This window comes from Leiobunum rupestre, chromosome 5, assembly GCF_980474605.1.
Source record: "Leiobunum rupestre chromosome 5, qqLeiRupe1.1.hap1, whole genome shotgun sequence".
Classification (NCBI taxonomy): domain Eukaryota; kingdom Metazoa; phylum Arthropoda; class Arachnida; order Opiliones; family Sclerosomatidae; genus Leiobunum; species Leiobunum rupestre.
Window position 1 is genome coordinate 26187392 of NC_143388.1, and position 18570 is coordinate 26205961.

At 43.5% G+C, this 18570-nt stretch overlaps 2 protein-coding genes across 2 annotated transcripts; one reads left to right on the top strand and one right to left on the bottom strand.

Moving 5' to 3' along the window:
• Positions 1–709: 709 nt before the first annotated feature.
• On the top strand, positions 710–2684 carry LOC149943992 (uncharacterized). The gene is made up of 3 exons (XM_090176791.1): positions 710–754; positions 821–2383; positions 2456–2684. The coding sequence occupies exons 1-3, from the start codon at positions 742–744 to the stop codon at positions 2593–2595; spliced, it is 1716 nt and encodes a 571-aa protein (XP_090032917.1). The 5' UTR covers positions 710–741; the 3' UTR covers positions 2596–2684.
• A 9412-nt stretch (positions 2685–12096) lies between these two features.
• LOC149943993 (uncharacterized) lies at positions 12097–14036 on the bottom strand. The gene is made up of 3 exons (XM_090175334.1): positions 13942–14036; positions 12324–13847; positions 12097–12262 (listed from the first exon to the last, which is right to left on the bottom strand). The coding sequence occupies exons 2-3, from the start codon at positions 13843–13845 to the stop codon at positions 12123–12125; spliced, it is 1662 nt and encodes a 553-aa protein (XP_090031460.1). The 5' UTR covers positions 13846–13847; positions 13942–14036; the 3' UTR covers positions 12097–12122.
• Between the last annotated feature and the right edge of the window lie 4534 nt (positions 14037–18570).

Genomic DNA, 18570 nt, shown 5'->3' on the forward strand with positions numbered 1-18570 from the left:
AATTTATCCTTTTCCTGGAATATTTTTAATCATTTGCGCGCAGCTATAATGTAATCTAAAATTAAACTTAATTAAATTTAATTACTGCTATAATGCTATTAATTTAGTTTTACCTGAAATGCCAATGCTAGAAAAACTATTTGGCACATTTTCATGTATAAATTGAAGTATAAGTGATTTCAATCAACTATTTAAAAAAATAATAACTTGATTTAAATCACAACACTGAAATCAGACTAGAACAATAATCTTGTTTTGTACCGCCATCTGTTACTTGTTCTGCGCAATAATAATTAAAAAATTAATTTAAAAAACTTCAATTTTAATTTAAAAAGTAACTTTTTATACTGCTCTAAATAACGTTTCTTAGAAATCTAGTAATTTTCCCATAGCGTGAAGTTCATTTTACCTAATGAATTTTTTTTATGAAAAAAAGGATTAAAAATAATATAAAGTAGGCCGTTGTTTTTAGTGAAGGACTATTTGTGTACGCATTTTACTTTGCAGTAAACCCAAAGGGGGGAATAACTTACGAACGCCTCCTCAAAGGGGTCATTTTAGAGACAGCAGAAGCGCGTGTACCTGAACAGATTCGATACCGAAATCTGGTGATTGGACGAAGCTACTTGGCATACGTATTTTAACTGCTATAAAAAGGTGAGGGACTTTACAAGTGTTTATCAGTTTACCAACTAGGTTCCTCTCCATAGCTTTCCTCGACATCCTGCTGAAGATCTGTAGATGCAGTATTTTGGTATTTATAGTTGAATTATTAGTTATCATTAAGTTAATATTCATCAAAAAATGACCCCTTTTACAGTCATGGGCGCTAATATGAAGAGTTTAATGATATTTCTATGCTTCGGTCTCTTGGTTAATGAATTCCAAGTCTCATCTCTGCTGTTGACGAAAGGACTCGTTGGAGGTGCTATCGCTAAGAAAGGTCTGATTGGAGGTGTTCTCGTTGTCGCCAAAGGTGCCGGAGCTCTGGCCATCGGGACAGGCCTCTTGGCTACCAAAGCGGTCGCGATCCCCGTACTTCTCGGAGGCAAGGTCATGGCAGGGAAAGTAGCTTTGGGAAAAGCAAAAGCTGGAGTCGCGGGCAAAATAGCGATCGGGAAAGGTAAAATAGCCCTTGCTGGTGGCAAAGCCGTCGTTGGTGGAAAACTCGCCTTTGGGAAAGCTAAAGCCGCAGTCGTTGGAAAGGTCGCAGCGGGGAAAGCCAAAGTTGTCGTCGCCGGAGGAAAAGCATTTGTCGGTGGGAAGGTTGCCATCGCCAAAGCAGGAGCCGGGGTCGTTGGAAAAGTCGCTCTTGGTAAAGCCGGATTGGCCGCTGCCGGAGGAAAAGCGTTGGTTGGTGGTAAAACTGCAGTTGGAGTTGTTAGTCTCGGTCTGGCCAAGAAAGTCGGTGGTATTGCTGTCGTCGGAGGAAAGGCCCTTACTGCCGGAACCGTGACAGTTGGTGCCGCTGGAGCTAAACTGGCTGTCACTGGAGGAAAAGCGTTGGTCGGTGGAGCTGCTGTCGTCGGGGGAAAGGCCCTTGCTGCCGGAACCGTGGCAGTTGGTGCCGCTGCAGCTGTCGCTGGAGGAAAAGCTGTCATTGGTACGAAAGCAGCAGTTGGGGTTGCTGGTCTTGGTCTGGCGAAGAAGGTCGGAGGAGTCGCTGTCGTCGGAGGAACAGCCTTGGCTGGTGGTAAAATTGCCGTAGCAAAAGCCGGAGTCCTTGGAAAAGTAGCTGTTGGTAAAGCCGGTTTGGTTGTTGCTGGAGGAAAAGCGTTGGCCGGTGGAGCTGCTGTCGTCGGGGGAAAGGCCCTGGTCACCGGTAAAGTAGCTGTCGCTGCAGGCAAAGCTGTCGTCGGAACCCAAGTAGCCGTTGGAGCCGCGGGTGTCGGAATCGCCAAGAAAACCACTCTTGGTCTCGGAGGAGCTGCTCTGGTCGGAGGAAAAGTCGTCGTGGGAAGTAAGGTTGCTGGATTAGTATTGACCAAGAAAGCGGCTGGCATAGGGGCTAGTAAAATCGTCGGTGGAAAAGTACTAGTTGGTGGCGCCAAGCTAATCGGAGTCCAGGTCGGAAGTGGAAAACTGGTGTCTGGTATCGCAGCCGCTAAATTAGTAGCTGGAAAAGCCGTCGTAGCAGCGGGAGCCAAGGCCGGGACTGCCAAATTGGGAGCTGGGAAGGCAGCTGTCGCAGTCGGCAAATCTTCCGCGGGAGTAATTGGAACTAAGGCAGCTGGAGTCGCTGCCGCCTTAAAAACTGGAGCAGCCTTAGCCGGGAAAACAACGAAAGCCGCCCAAAATGCTGTGGTTGGAGTCGTCAAAAGTTTGGTGGACGTTCCTCGAGTCGAAGGGCACGTATCAGTGGAACCGTATGGCCCTGCACCTGGTATGTAAAGAAAGTTTGAAATAATATTTCGTGGCCTGAGCTGTGAATTAATTGACCCTATTTTATTTACAGCCCCTGTGGAGATCCCGGTAGTCCAGGAAATTCCCGCAGTTCCAATGGAGCTGGTGGAAACTGGTAAATCGGTTCCACAAGTAATAATACCGTCTCCGTCCACTTTCGAGATGCCAACAGGATTTCTCAGGCCACAATAACACTTCCTATATTTATTTTAAAAATTTCATCTCGGTTCTTGTAAATACTTTATAAACTTATGGTAACTTCGCGTTTTTTGTACCATGTTATGAATATTTCTAATAAATTATTAGAACTTACCTTCCCGCATTATGATTTCACTCTAAGCCTACATAAAGTTTAAGGTTTTCCTGAAAGCATGGTGCTTTACCTTTAAGCATAACGTTTAATTCAAGTGTAAAGATTCAATACATTAACGAATTGCTTCCAAGTAAACTAGGCTTTTGTAATGAAAGTTCCAGTGAAGTAACCGGTTTTAATTATCTCTTCAGAGGTTGTAGCATGCTTTTAAACCAATTGAACTAGTTAAGATTATGGTTATGCGAAAGCTAAAGTAAAATCACAATTAATTGCAATCCTTCGTCAGCGTGCTCGAAGCGGGAAAGAGGTACAGTCATTTATATAAAAAATGTGCACTTAATTATGGAAACGCCTCTGTTTATAATTATACGACCGCAATGTACCCAAAACCATCATCGGAAAAACAATTTAAGTTAACTATTTTTCGCGTAAAGCTTGCGTAAAATCTCATAAAGAGGTAAAATTAAAAGCTTTGCGAAATTGTAATTAAATAGTGTAAGCTACTCTGCAGGTAGAGAGTAGCCTTATAAGCATTTTGAAAAAAGAATGATCTTGATATGCAGCCCTGATAAAAAGTTGTGAAAGGTGTTGCAAAGTAAGACTACCACTACTACTACTTTTCAAAGAAATCAATAGTTCCACTTCTATCGAAATATATATCTATATCTTTTGATGTGCAACAAAAAGGAGCTGCTTAATGGTGTGCTTTCTGTTGTGTATTCATCATTGGATTAATGAAACCAATTTTTTATCAAACATTTAAATAACAATAACTGAAACACTGAACTCTAACAAGGAGACATCCCGAAGTGTAACCCACCGATTTTGTTCAAACTCGGGGGATTGGTTTGTATCATGAAAAATCCTAAAGGGAATTTATTCAATGGGCAACCGTTTTGCCATGGCAACGAAAAATGTTTTTGACAACAACAAATGGAAATTTTCCCATTGAAAATAACATGGGATTCTGACCGATTCCTAGCCGGTAAAAAATTTGAACCAATTTCGAAATTGCCAAAAAAGAAAAATAAATAAAAATTGACAATAAAAACATCAAAATTGATCAACTTTTGATAAATTTGAGGTCAAAATCCCATGTTATTTTCAATGGGAAAATTTTATATTTTGTATTGTCAAAAACATTTTTCGTTGCCATGGCAAAACGGTTGCCCATTGAATAAATTCCCTTTAGGATTTTTCATCATACATGAACGTCTACCAATCCCCCGAGTTTGAACCAAATCGGTGGGTTACACTTCGGGATGTCTCCTTGTAAGTCGAGCAAACAAAAAACGCGAATCTCGGATCAAATAGATCTTCGAGTACTAAACTACATAAAAACTTAATAAAATAGCCTGAAATTCCACGGTACTGATGAATTCCAAATAGAACGAAACCGGTCTACCGTTGGAATTTTTTTCTCGAAGATCTATTTGATCCGAGATTCGCGTTTTTTGTTTGCTCGAAGATCTATTGGTACGAGTTATTAGTAAGTTTTTTAATTTCTTAATTTTTTTTAATTTCTTCAAATTTGTTTAGGATTTAGCTATATTGTCCCTTTGAATTATCGACTAATCAACTTTTTCGCGTATTTTATCATCCTTCGCACAGTCCATAGGTGGTTTCTTCTAACTTAAAATATCTAGTTCATTTGGAGGAAAGATACTAACCGAAATTTCCGGTAAATAGGCGGGGGGAATTTAGAATTTGACCTTTTTTCGGTTGAATTTCTAAGTGAGGCATACCTGAACAAATTCCGTTTGGTGAGTACAGGGTAAGTATAGAACGGGTATTTCCGAGATTACCACGTTGGCGTACATAAACGTGCGATTTGAGGATAATTTAGAAGCGTAATACTGTAATGAAGCTTTAAAATATTAATTTTCATTAAATATTTATAGATCACTTTGAAATTTACACGATAGGTATCTCTTAAATGGATTAATATAAGACGTGTATGAACCTTTAGGAATTCAACAGGCAAAATTGAAAATTCCCGTTGCCGATTTACTGGAAATTCGTGCTACATGTAGTATCTTTCCGCCAAATGTACTAGAAGTTTTGCTGTCTTAACCCGAAACCGAGTATGGTCATATAATCACACACACACACCTCATAACACTCTTTCTATTATCTGTTCTAAAATAAGTATATAAAAATTAATTAAAAACATTTTATTACTTCTGAGCTAAAGTAGGACTCGTGACAAAATAAAATCGTAGGTCACACTATACCAAAGGACCATAAATTAGAAATAACTGTACTTTTTGCTCAATAAATGACGGGGTATAAATAAATACAAAGCGGACAAACAGAATTACGACGACGGGGCATTACTAAAGTTAGATTTATAATTCAATGACGGTCATTTCGGTCCGATGGCCTGTATTTGGCCAAGATAGCAACCTCAAAATTTGCTTTGACAATAGGCCTTTCCATAAAATAAGCTACTCTTGCTGAACTTGTTTTTATGTAGCTTGTTCGTCACGAAATACGTATAAGTTCAGTTCAATCTAAGCTTAAAAACGGGATGCCTCGTCGAATTTACTCTTATGTCCAGGGCTTTTCTTAGAAAAACGTCATCGATACGTCACCCGTGACGCAGCAGCAACATCAAAACCAGAAGGCCAATGTTACTTTATACAAGGATTCTATATTTTTAGAAGGATAGTAAGTGATGGTGCTTTCGCGCCGGGAAGAAAACGCGCGACTGCGCAGTAGCTCCTTCCAAAAATTACCCAGCCAAGGTCAAATATCGCTACCGTGAAGGCGCCAAAGCCCATTTCGCCGTTGAACGATTTGGCCTCGGGGGTGAGTAAAAGCGGTAAAAGTGACGTCAATATTTTGTAAAACTCCACGCTCTTCCCGCCAGGCCGTTTATACAAGGGAACCTAGTCACTTCCTATCCTTCTAAAAATATAGAATCCTTGCTTTATAGAAAGGCCAATTCATCCTGGGTCATAAACAGGGTTCACGAGTCCAAAATTTCCGGAATTAAATTCCGAGGGGGTAAGACAGTCTCAGATAATCTGTACACCGAGTTCGTGCATTTAGCCCTGTTAAAGGTACATATTTTCAAGAGTTCACGAGTTCCATTTAGCACTGTCAAAGGTACGGAAGTGTACACCGAGTTCGCAGAGTGTCTTACCCCGCGTTAAATTCCCTGACATTTCCAGGTTTCTCCTAACCAAATTGCCAAATATTCCCTGACCATTTTTGTAAAATAAATCAATGGTTGGAGGTAAAAATCTTAAAAAACATCTTCTTTCAAAACTTTATTTGCCTGATTTTTTGGGGTAATTTTAAAATTCCCTTACAATTTGGGACCATTTTAAAATTCCTTTACTTTTGTGACCATTTGCAAACATTTTCAAATTCCCTGACTTTTCCAGGTTTTCAAGGTCGTGTTCGAACCCTGATAAAACTAAAAGGTGCTCATTCGCCAGTCACAGAAAAATGAACAAGTGGACCATGCAGACCCAATTAGTAGGCTCACACGAGCGGACGGTACAGATATTGATTATTGAATGCCTAGTACAGACAACGCAGTTGGCCGAGTGCCGTGCGTGCGTTACCGAATTGATACGGCGGCGGTGGCGGCGGACAACGTGACGGCTTACGCTAGCTATAGCTCGTGTAAGCCTACAAACGAATTGGATTATTGGTCTGATTTCCCTTCTTTAATTTATTTATTTTCAAGGAAGAAACATAGAATAACAAATTAAGAATTAATGAATTAATGAAGGGTTGATAGGAGACGTTGCGGAGCGTTATGTCAAAGGTCTGGCGCGTAGTACACGCAAATGTTTTTCTAGGGAGAGAATTCCAGTTAGAGATGCGGCGGATGGAAAAGTGGCTCTGTCGAAGTTTCGTTTTGACGCGAGGTTTGGTAATTTTAGCACAATGACCAAGGAGAGTCAATTTAGTCAAACTGAAGTAGGGTCGACGGGCTGATGGCCGATTTGCCTGACCAAAGGTTCCAAACTTGGACGAGATCGTTCATGCGATGTCGGAGAAGGGGCGGATCAAGCTGGAGTTGGACATTGCGGTCGTCACGCGTTAAGTTGTCAATACCTCTGGTAAGTTTAGTATAACGGTTGTAGGTCTTCGTAAGGTTGGCTTGGTCACAGAGGGAAGGTGGACTCCAGATCTCAGAGGCGTAGTTAATATGTGGGAGTAAGGCGTGGCGAGCGAAAGAAGACGGTTTGACGTGTTTGGCCCGTAATGGAGTTGATTCGTTTAACGATTCTGGTAGTGCGGTTCCCAAAGGTCAAGGAGGGAGTGACCCAGACACCAAGGTCGCGTATTGGGGAATCCAAGTGTGAAAGTGGCACTCTGGTCAAGATATAAGCCAAGTAGGAATTGTTGCTGCCGAGATGATTGATACCACATTTATACACATTGAGGGCCATGCCGTGGTCGGTTGATAAGTGGGCTACTGCGTCAAAATCAGTTTGCAGGCAATCAGGATCTTCGGGTGATGCAACAAGGGATGCCAATTTAGAGTCATCCGCAAATAGGTAAATACATGCATGTTGCACAACGCTAGGTATTGAGTTTATGAATACTGAGAACAGAACAGGTCCAAGCACGCTACCTTCAGGGACTGCACTAACAACGTAAGAGGGGTACTACGACCAGAGGTTTGGCCTTGAAGGACGACAGAATGTTGGCGGTCTGTCAAGAACACGGAGAGCCAGTGAAGGGTCATGTCATCGATGCCGGCCTTATGTAGTGCTTCGACGAGTTTCTGATGTCGAAAGCTTTACGAAAGTCTAAATAGATAACATCAAAGGGCTTTCCGTCATCCAACCAGGTAGTACAGTCGTTGTTTGCTGATAGCAGGCTGGAGGTGCTTGAGTGTTTGGAGCGGAAGCCATGTTGGGAGGGATGGAAGAAGTCGGTGTCTGTCTGGAAAGTGCGCTATTGATCGTTTGCTAGGCACTCACTGACACGGGCAACATGACACGTAACTGCAGATAGTTCGTGGGGGTGGTCCTCAAGCCAGCTTTAAAAATGGGGGTGATGTTGGAACACTTCCAGACTTGCGGAATTTGGCCAGTTGCGAAGCTTCTGGTGATTATTAAAGAGAGGTGGTACACGAAGGTGGCAGCGAGTTGCTTTAAAAGATATTGGTGGAGATCGTCAGGGCCAGCAGCTTGGTTGACATTGACTGCAATCAGCTGTAAAGTTAAAGAAAGTTCAAGGCGTTGTCGCGGAAGGGTCAGTATTCTGAGGCCGGTGGGTAGCAGTGGGAGGTGTGTTGGAAGTGACTTCCAGAAAGTGGTCATCATAGACTTCGGGTCGGAACGCGAGACGACATCATTTCTGTAATGGTGAGTTTGGATTTACGTAGTCTATTTACATGGCTGAAAAATGCCTTCGGGTTACTAGATATTTGGGTAGTAAGATGATAGTCGGATTTCCGCTTAAAGTTCCTGGAAGCATTGGTAGTGGCATTACGAGCCTTTTGATACGCAGTGTAATCATCATCAACTTGAGACGGGGGATAGTGCCTAGATTTTGATTGGACTAAACGGCGCTGTAGTTTTATAATTTCAGGACCACTCAAACCGCGCGGGAAAATGGACCGGTCGAGGTTGTTGCTTGGAGTCCAGGACTCCCTCCTCTCTGATTTCTGAAATTAATAATCAGCTAGGCTAATACCCAAGGCACCACCTTAGGCCTAAGGGGCTGTTCACAAATTACGTAACGCAGAAAAACCACTTTTTGGACTCCCCCCTCCCCCTCGTAACAAAGAGTAACAAATGGAAGGACCCCTCTTCCTAAATTACGTAACAAATTTCGAACCCCCCCCTTAAATTATTATAGTACGTAACAACTAATATGCTGGTAATAAAGTACAATAAGATCAGGTACTAAATTTTATTGTTTGTAATTTACATTTGAAATTACAACTGTATTTTTACGCAACACTTCATACCCATGGGTATGAAATTCTTTTAAACTTGAGTAAACCAATGAAGATGCTTATGTTTTTAATAATTGCGACTGTTTCTGAAAGTGATGAAAATTTTATTCTACGATATTAAAAATAAGATGTGTTACGTCACATTTTAGTGAACCCTCCCTCCACCCACGTAACAATTCGTAACGCTTGCGAAAACTCCCCCTCCCCCCTACCACGTTACGTAATTTGTGAACAGCCCCTAAGTCATTAAGCGACTTTTCTATTTCCCACACTTTGTATTCCCTTAGTTCTCAACACCACTCAATTTCCATTCAGGTACAATTTTCAAGGAGTTTTGGACTGTGTAACTACCTCAACTTTGGTGGAGTGACGTTAAGATGTTCATTTAATGTAAATGATGTAATTTTAAGTAGTGGGACCGAGGCACTCGAGAAGAGTCAATAAAATAAATGGGAAGGGGGAGGTTCGGATATCAAACGGAAACAATTATCTCAATCAAAAACAAAAAATTAGGGGTGTGCAAAATATTTGGTCAGACCAAATATTTAAACAAATATGCAAACTATTTGGCTATTTGAAAACCAAATACGTCGAATAATTTGATATTCGAAATACTATTTGGTATTTGATCAGTTAACTGGTCTAAATTTTTGCCCTAAAAATATTCGACCAAATTATTTGACGTTATAAATATTCGATTTGGTATTTGCCGTGCTTTGAAAAAAATATTTGATATTCGATCCCCAAAAAATGGTATTTGCACACCTCTACAAAAAATACTTCACCCAATTGGGGCATCTATTAGATGAAGGCAATACAGTTATTATGACTTACTCTAAATTCTACGGTTCTCAAGTTTCTCAACCATATTAAAGCTCTTCGTTGGGCACTCGACAGGTATATGGGACCTTACTGGTACTAGTGGCCTGAATGATCTCGTTTGGTTGGTCATTAGAAGGAAACCCTGGATTTCAGGGGTATTTTGTCAATTTGACACTTCACGCTCTACCTACAGTAGGGGAAGGAGAAAAACAAACTACTTATCGATTGTCTTTTAGTTCGGCGTCTTCGCTTTTTTTTGGAGAGGAGATTAATTAAAGTGTTCTAGCAGATCTGAACACGCAATAGGCGCTTCCATGAACGCCCCTCCCCTCGCTTCGTTCTTCCGAGCCTATATAGCCAAGGCCGGCCAAGCATACCTAGTCAACGAAGTCAAAGACAATCCATACTTAAGTCACGACTTTAGTACTAGTATAGCAACCGTGAAAATGAAGCTTAAAGATCATTCCTCGAAAGCCCGTAAAATGTATTTTTCTGTACGCGCGTTAATTCGTTTGTGCGTGCCAAAAATTGAGATTCGTTCAGTTACCCGCGCCAAAGGAAACCCTTATCATTACACTAGTATTTTTTATTTTCACCAGACCTTATTTCAGGAACCACTTCAAGCAGGGGCGTAGGAACGTTCTAGAAGTTGGAGAGGCAAGAAGAAAAGAAAAGGGGGTCTGGAGAAAGGTTTTGAATTTTTAATGGAGTGTAGCTTCTCCGAACGCATGTGTACTTTTTACTTATTATGTAAATTGGCGGGAAAAGTCGGAAATTTAAAAACAGTTGAGGTTCTATAAGCTTTACATGCTTTTAAAATGATAATTTAAGCCATTGGTAGATTTTAACTGACCAAAAAGTTGTACGGAGCAATAACATTAGTTGCCCCCTCCCAGCAAAATTCTAGGGAGGGGCATTGCCCCCTAGAATTCAAAACTCCCGCCAACTGTTTACCGGAAATGTGTAAAAATATTATATTTATATCTCTGTACTTATTGTTTCATTTTCTTAAGTTGCAACTTAGTACAACGACCTTGATAATGGCAGTATGTACTTCAACCATGGCTTCGTCTGCCAAAAGGCGGAAGGTTACTGATCATTTGGCAAAATCGTACCATAAAACGCGGAATTGGTAAATAAAATACCAAAGGAAAAGGTATTAGAGGAAAACAACTATTCAGACGATAATAATAATAATAATAACACACGTGGCTTCTTCTAATTCGCCTATAAGTCAAGATTTGTAATTATATTGTTGAAAAATTAAGGCAGTCATTTAGTAGTAAGCTTTCATTACATTTGTTGTTTCCCTTAAGCCTTGGTGATTCAGCTATGTTAGTATAAAGTTAACCGTCTTGTTACTATTATCGCGAAACTGTTTAGGATTTCACTATTAAGAATTAACTCAACAAGTCCTTAAAACCGGTGGTACATATATCTCCTTTTATAAAAGAAAAGCTAAAGCCAGAGTTAAAGGACCCCTCCATGGTAAATCTTGCTTAATAGTTCCACCACGGCTCAGCAGATGGCGTTCTGTGCGCAAAATTTTTAAAAAAGGCGGAACTAAAACCAAGAAGGATTAGACATAAAGGCAAATTAATTGAAGGATTAGCAGATCCTTAAACCGGTAGGACCATTTGACCAAGGGTTACATTTCTAAGTGCATCACCACCCTTATGGGTTACAAGTGTCGGACCCCCAACACCAGAGTCAGATTTACAATATTGGGGACCCTGTGAAGAGTTGAATTTGGGGCCCCTAAAATTTTTTATTAACGTTAATGTGGTTTCAAACATAAAATGCCATTGCCATGGCACACGCCTTAATACGGCCAAACCCACCACCCTAGTAAAGCCACTATTTATTGAAAAACTTGGCCCGTTAGAGGCCGGTCTGCTATGACAGTAGGTTGAATCTCTAAGGTATTTTTACCAACATGACCATTTCCCTTGGTGGAGGGGTTTCCTGATGGCACTCCCCTTCAAACATTCACTTGGGAAATTCCTATTTAAAAGTAATTTAATTTAAGTAAAATTAATCCGGTAAAATTAACAATGATTTGTATTTAAATCAAGTGTTGTGATCAAGAGGGGAGGTGAATAGCTCCCCTACAAACGTTTTCCAGAATTTGACCATTTTAGCCGCTATGCCGTGCCTTGGCGTATGGGATGTTTTTTCTTATGCTTCCAAAATATTCTTGGACGTAGTAGGCGAAACACCTTAGGAAATTGTGTGTGTCGACAACATTACCATGAAAGGTATCAAATATAGTAACTCAAAATGTCATTTAGAAGGTTAACTTTTACTAACTACGACATCCTATTTGCCGAAGGACCGTGATATCAGAAATTAATTACAACGGTCTTTCTACACTCTTGCATTTGGTTCTTTCTTAGAATATCTTTTAGGGCTACTTATTATTACTTCACTTGAAATCTGAATGAGACTTGCTCAAACTGCCACGTACTTATTTTCGTTTGAGAAATTAAACGTTTATGAAATAATTATGCGGGAAAGCAGGTTCTAATAATTTATTAAAATATTTAAAAGACCAAGCTCATAACATGGTATTAAAAAACTACGCGAAGTTACCATAAGATTTAAAAAGTATTTACAGAACCGAGATGCAATTTAAATAAATACAATAAATTGTTATTGCGGATTGAGAAACCCGTTTGGCATCCCAAAAAAGGACGGAGGTGGCACAACTACTTGCGGAACTGATTTGCCAGTTTCCACCAGCTCCATTGGAACTGCGGGAATTTCGTGGACGACCGGGATCTCCACAGGGGCTGCAATAAAGAGCATTGAATTAATTAACAGATTTAAGTATTTAAAGGTTTCTATACTTACCCACTGCAGGGCCATACTGTTCCATTGATACGTGCCCTTCGACTCGAGGAACGTCCACTAAACCTTTGACGACTCCAACCACAGCATTTTTCGCGGCTTTCGTTGTTTTCCCAGCTAAGGCTGCTCCAGTTTTTAAGGCGGCAGCGACTCCAGCTGCCTTAGTTCCAATTACTCCTGCGGAAGATTTGCCGACTGCGACAGCTGCCTTCCCAGCTCCCAATTTGGCAGTCCCGGCCTTGGCTCCGGCTGCTACGACGGCTTTCCCAGCTGCTAATTTAGCGGCTGCGATACCAGACAGCAGTTTTCCACTTCCGACCTTGACTCCGATTAGCTTGGCGCCACCGACACCACCGACCAGTACTTTTCCACCGACGATTTTACTAGCCCCTATGGCAGCCGCTTTCTTGGTCAATACTAATCCAGCAACCTTACTTCCCACGACGACTTTTCCTCCGACCAGAGCAGCTCCTCCGAGACCAAGAGCGGTTTTCTTGGCGATTCCGACACCCGCGGCTCCGACGGCTACTTTACCGGCGACCAGAGCCTTTCCCCCGACGACAGCAGCTCCACCGGCCAACGCTTTTCCTCCAGCAACAACCAATCCAGCTTTACCAACAGCTACTTTTCCAACGACTCCGGCTTTTGCTACGGCAATTTTACCACCAACCAAGGCTGTTCCTCCGACGACAGCAACTCCACCAACCTTCTTCGCCAGACCAAGACTAGCAACCCCAACTGCTGCTTTCGTACCAATTACAGCTTTTCCTCCAGCGACAGCTGCAGTGGCACCAGCTGCCACGGTTCCGGCAGCCAGGGCCTTTCCTCCGACGACAGCAGCTCCACCAACCAACGCTTTTCCTCCAGCGACAGCCAGTTTAGCTCCAGCGGCACCAACTGCCACGGTTCCGGTGACTAGGGTCTTTCCTCCGACGACAGCAATACCACCGACTTTCTTAGCTAGACCGAGACCAACTGCAGCTTTACCACCAACCAACGCTTTTCCTCCAGCAACAACCAATCCGGCTTTACCAAGAGCGACTTTGCCAACGACGCCGGCTCCGGTTTTGGCGATGGCAACCTTCCCACCGACAAATGCTTTTCCTCCGGCGACGACAACTTTGGCTTTCCCCGCTGCGACCTTTCCAACGACTGCGGCTTTAGCTTTCCCAAAGGCGAGTTTTCCACCAACGACGGCTTTGCCACCAGAAAGGGCTATTTTACCTTTTCCGATCGCTATTTTGCCCACGACTCCAGCTTTTGCTTTTCCCAAAGCTACTTTCCCAGCAATGACCTTGCCTCCGAGAAGTACGGGGATCGCGACCGCTTTGGTAGCCAAGAGGCCTGTCCCGATGGCCAGAGCTCCGGCACCTTTGGCAACAACGAGACCACCTCCAATCAGACCTTTCTTGGCGATAACACTTCCAACGAGTCCTTTCGTCAAAAGCAGAGATGAGACTTGGAATTCTTGAATCAAGAGACCAAAGCACAAGAATAATACGATATTCTTCATATTGATGTCCATAACTGCAATAAGACACAAGACGCCATTTCTTAAATTTATGTTACTTAATTTAATGATTACTAGTAACTCAACCTGAGCCAAGGAAACTTCTATTACCAAAATATCGCAACTTCGTCTTCAACAGGATATCGAGGAATCACAGCTCTAGTCTCTCAGGAACAGTAATACTGCAATCGCACTACGAAGGGAAATCTGATGCCATTGGAAGTATCCCTCACCTTTTTATAGCTGTTAAAAAACTTATGCCAACTATTTACTCCCCCTTCGGCTTTACTGCCAAGTAAAATGCGTACAGAAATAGCCCTTCACTAAAAATTCAAGCCTACTGGTTGCTATTTTAAATTATTTTTGCCATAAAAATTTCTTTTGCTAAAATTTACCTTCTTGCTTGGGGAAAATGACTAGATTTTAAAGAAACGTTATTTATAGTATTATCAAATTCATTTTTTAAAAATCCGATTTTAGTCAAATAAATCAATTTTTTATAACCAAGGTATACGCGATTTACGAGGTAACCGCCCCCTTTTTGGAGGATAGTGCTGTGGAAGCTACCGGCTTCGATGCACTGACAAGGAATGTCAGCCAATGAAAAAGGCGTGCCGACATCTTATGACGGCGCCCACAGAAATGCTCTCGTAAATCCCGTATACATGTACTTATTCTTGAGTCTGTCTAACCATGACTAATAATGAGATGAAGAAGTTGATGTTGAAAAACATTAGTGCCCTGGCTCATCTGCCAGGTTTTGAACGGGTTTAAATTCTTTCCGACTATTCACGTCAAGAACTTTGGGAACGTAGAGCATTTTGGCCAAGAAGGAAGAGGACGGAAGGCCAGAGTCAAGGGGGTCAGAGAGACGCTCTTGATAATGGAACATCAACTGGAACAATGAGGTGTTAACCAATCTCTAAATCGTTCGCGTAGGAAGAAAAATGTAAATAACTCTAGATAGTCAGAACTTAAAACGGGAGTTGTGGTCGGAATTATATACCCTCAGATGCTAACTACCATGCAGTACCCCAGTTTTCTGTGAAATTCACCCGGGGTTTTCCTGGGTGGATCTCAATAGAAAGGGTCGCGAAAAGGGAGGTGGTGGTATCAGTGTTTTGGTAACTGATAGCTTGAAATGTTCACCCGTTTCGCCTACTAAATGTAAAGAGCATCTTTGGGTACAAGTTAAAACGCATAATTTTTCAATATTGTTGGCAGTGGTATATTCAGTTAGAAACAGAGAGTCACCCGAATGGAATATCTTTCATTGCCTTACTCAATCGTGACGGGGAAAAGGCAATGTGCAACGCCCATATCTGGGAGCGGGATGGACGTGAAAACACGGCTGGTAATTTGCTACAGGACTGTTCGGTATCTCAGAATCTAGAAATCGTAAATTTTAACCCGGAAATCTGCAAGCGGTATATCAACCGTGATTGACTACGTCTTAGGCTATCAGTCTTTCATGGACCTTGTAAGCTGTATGAATATAGACGAAGACAGTCTAGGTAGTGAGGCTACAACGTAAGGTCAGGCTAGTAGATGACCAAAGTCAAAGGGGATGGCGAATAAATAATCCAGAGTTTATGAAACAGTTTGGTGAAGCTGTAAACCGAGGTATACAAAACCTTTCCGTAGCGTCGTATAATTAATTTAATAAATCCGTAACTAATACCATATGTAACATAATTTCTCATAAGTATGCCACTGTACCTTTATTGAGCGAAGCTCTCACTGTGGAAAGTTGATAGGAAATCTTGCTAGATAAGCGGCTGGAGAAAAATCTGTTGCTGTCCGTCGTCGGGTGCTGGGTGGGTAGATATAGAGAGGGGGAGCCTCGATAATCGGCTGGAGAAAAATCGTCGTGGATCGGTTGGGGGAAGACAGGGGTAAGCACTAAGCGCCAGTCGTGAACCCAGTGCCGGACTTAGAGATCCTGGGCACCTAGGCAGATAAGGAGTCTGGTCCCCCTTTTTAGGAATATAGTAAATTTTGGTAATTGTAAAACAAAATCTTCAACGCAGTTCAATCTAGCAATTTATAAATTTTTAATGAAGATTGATATTATAGGTTCATGCCTTCCTTAACGGTACTTAAGGTCACTGGATGGTCTCTTCCAAGGATGGGCCCCTAGGCCTAGGCGGAAATACGGCCCTGCGTGAACGGGTGTGGGAAAGAGACTGGTAGTTTTTTTTAAATGAAATTTATTTCTGGAAGTTAACATATACTTACGCCATAAGTATTCACCGTTCCCAAGGTTTAACTCTGGAGAAAGGAGTTGCGGACATTGGGCTTAACGAATTTGCCTTCGGAATGACTTATGTTGCCGTGTCGCGAGTTAAGACTTTGGATGGAATTATATTTGACCCGGGTTTTAACATTGGGCGCCTTTTAAAAATCAACAATAAAAGTGGGTTGGGCGCCAAAAAAAAACTGAACTTGAAAGACTTAGGCTCCGTTGGAACACTACCACATAGGGCAAGCTGTGTGGAAAACTGGCAAACGCCGTATTGTTTTTTTCCTTTTCCAAATAAAACGTAGTTTTCTTTTTCCACCGCCTTTCCGTTTCGGCTGGGGTGAGGGTATCAATATCTTAAGCCTAATTAACCAATGAATTTCCAACTCACTCCGCTCAGGTCTTTGTTGAAAGAGCCGTTTTCGGTTTTTGCGACGCCCTAGTTCCAATCAAAAATCTTCACTAACGGTTTGTCGGGGGAAAGGGGGAGCTTCGGAAAGCGACTCGAGAGAAAAGATTGCTGTCCGTCGGAAGCCAAAGGAGTCGGGGGAAAGGGGGAGCTTCGGAAAGTGACTCGAGAGAAAAGATTGCTGTCCGTCGGAAGCCAAAGGAGTCGGGGGAAAGGGGGAGCTTCGGAAAGCGACTCGAGAGAAAAGATTGCTGTCCGTCGGAAGCCAAAGGAGTCGGGGGAAAGGGGGAGCTTCGGAAAGCGACTCGAGAGAAAAGATTGCTGTCCGTCGGAAGCTAAAGGAGTCGGGGGAAAGGGGGAACTTCGGAAAGCGACTCGAGAGAAAAGATTGCTGTCCGTCGGAAGCCAAAGGAGTCGGGGGAAAGGGGGAACTTCGGAAAGCGACTCGAGAGAAAAGATTGCTGTCCGTCGGAAGCCAAAGGAGTCGGGGGAAAGGGGGAGCTTCGGAAAGCGACTCGAGAGAAAAGATTGCTGTCCGTCGGAAGCCAAAGGAGTCGGGGGAAAGGGGGAGCTTCGGAAAGCGACTCGAGAGAAAAGATTGCTGTCCGTCGGAAGCCAAAGGAGTCGGGGGAAAGGGGGAACTTCGGAAAGCGACTCGAGAGAAAAGATTGCTGTCCGTCGGAAGCCAAAGGAGTCGGGGGAAAGGGGGAGCTTCGGAAAGCGACTCGAGAGAAAAGATCGCTGTCCGTCGGAAGCCAAAGGAGTCGGGGGAAAGGGGGAACTTCGGAAAGCGACTCGAGAGAAAAGATTGCTGTCCGTCGGAAGCCAAAGGAGTCGGGGGAAAGGGGGAGCTTCGGAAAGCGACTCGAGAGAAAAGATCGCTGTCCGTCGGAAGCCAAAGGAGTCGGGGGAAAGGGGGAACTTCGGAAAGCGACTCGAGAGAAAAGATTGCTGTCCGTCGGAAGCCAAAGGAGTCGGGGGAAAGGGGGAGCTTCGGAAAGCGACTCGAGAGAAAAGATTGCTGTCCGTCGGAAGCCAAAGGAGTCGGGGGAAAGGGGGAACTTCGGAAAGCGACTCGAGAGAAAAGATCGCTGTCCGTCGGAAGCCAAAGGAGTCGGGGGAAAGGGGGAACTTCGGAAAGCGACTCGAGAGAAAAGATTGCTGTCCGTCGGAAGCCAAAGGAGTCGGGGGAAAGGGGGAACTTCGGAAAGCGACTCGAGAGAAAAGATTGCTGTCCGTCGGAAGCCAAAGGAGTCGGGGGAAAGGGGGAGCTTCGGAAAGCGACTCGAGAGAAAAGATTGCTGTCCGTCGGAAGCCAAAGGAGTCGGGGGAAAGGGGGAGCTTCGGAAAGCGACTCGAGAGAAAAGATTGCTGTCCGTCGGAAGCCAAAGGAGTCGGGGGAAAGGGGGAGCTTCGGAAAGCGACTCGAGAGAAAAGATTGCTGTCCGTCGGAAGCTAAAGGAGTCGGGGGAAAGGGGGAACTTCGGAAAGCGACTCGAGAGAAAAGATTGCTGTCCGTCGGAAGCCAAAGGAGTCGGGGGAAAGGGGGAACTTCGGAAAGCGACTCGAGAGAAAAGATTGCTGTCCGTCGGAAGCCAAAGGAGTCGGGGGAAAGGGGGAGCTTCGGAAAGCGACTCGAGAGAAAAGATCGCTGTCCGTCGGAAGCTAAAGGAGTCGGGGGAAAGGGGGAACTTCGGAAAGCGACTCGAGAGAAAAGATTGCTGTCCGTCGGAAGCCAAAGGAGTCGGGGGAAAGGGGGAACTTCGGAAAGCGACTCGAGAGAAAAGATTGCTGTCCGTCGGAAGCCAAAGGAGTCGGGGGAAAGGGGGAGCTTCGGAAAGCGACTCGAGAGAAAAGATTGCTGTCCGTCGGAAGCTAAAGGAGTCGGGGGAAAGGGGGAACTTCGGAAAGCGACTCGAGAGAAAAGATTGCTGTCCGTCGGAAGCCAAAGGAGTCGGGGGAAAGGGGGAACTTCGGAAAGCGACTCGAGAGAAAAGATTGCTGTCCGTCGGAAGCCAAAGGAGTCGGGGGAAAGGGGGAACTTCGGAAAGCGACTCGAGAGAAAATATTGCTGTCCGTCGGAAGCCAA

Coding starts and splice junctions, on each gene's coding strand:
- LOC149943992 (XM_090176791.1), top strand. Junction 2,384..2,455: donor ACCGTATGGCCCTGCACCTG/GTATGTAAAGAA, acceptor TTTTATTTACAG/CCCCTGTGGAGATCCCGGTA.
- LOC149943993 (XM_090175334.1), bottom strand. CDS start 13,845: ATGGACATCAATATGAAGAATATCGTATTATTCTTGTGCTTTGGTCTC. Junction 12,263..12,323: donor ACAGTATGGCCCTGCAGTGG/GTAAGTATAGAA, acceptor TCTTTATTGCAG/CCCCTGTGGAGATCCCGGTC.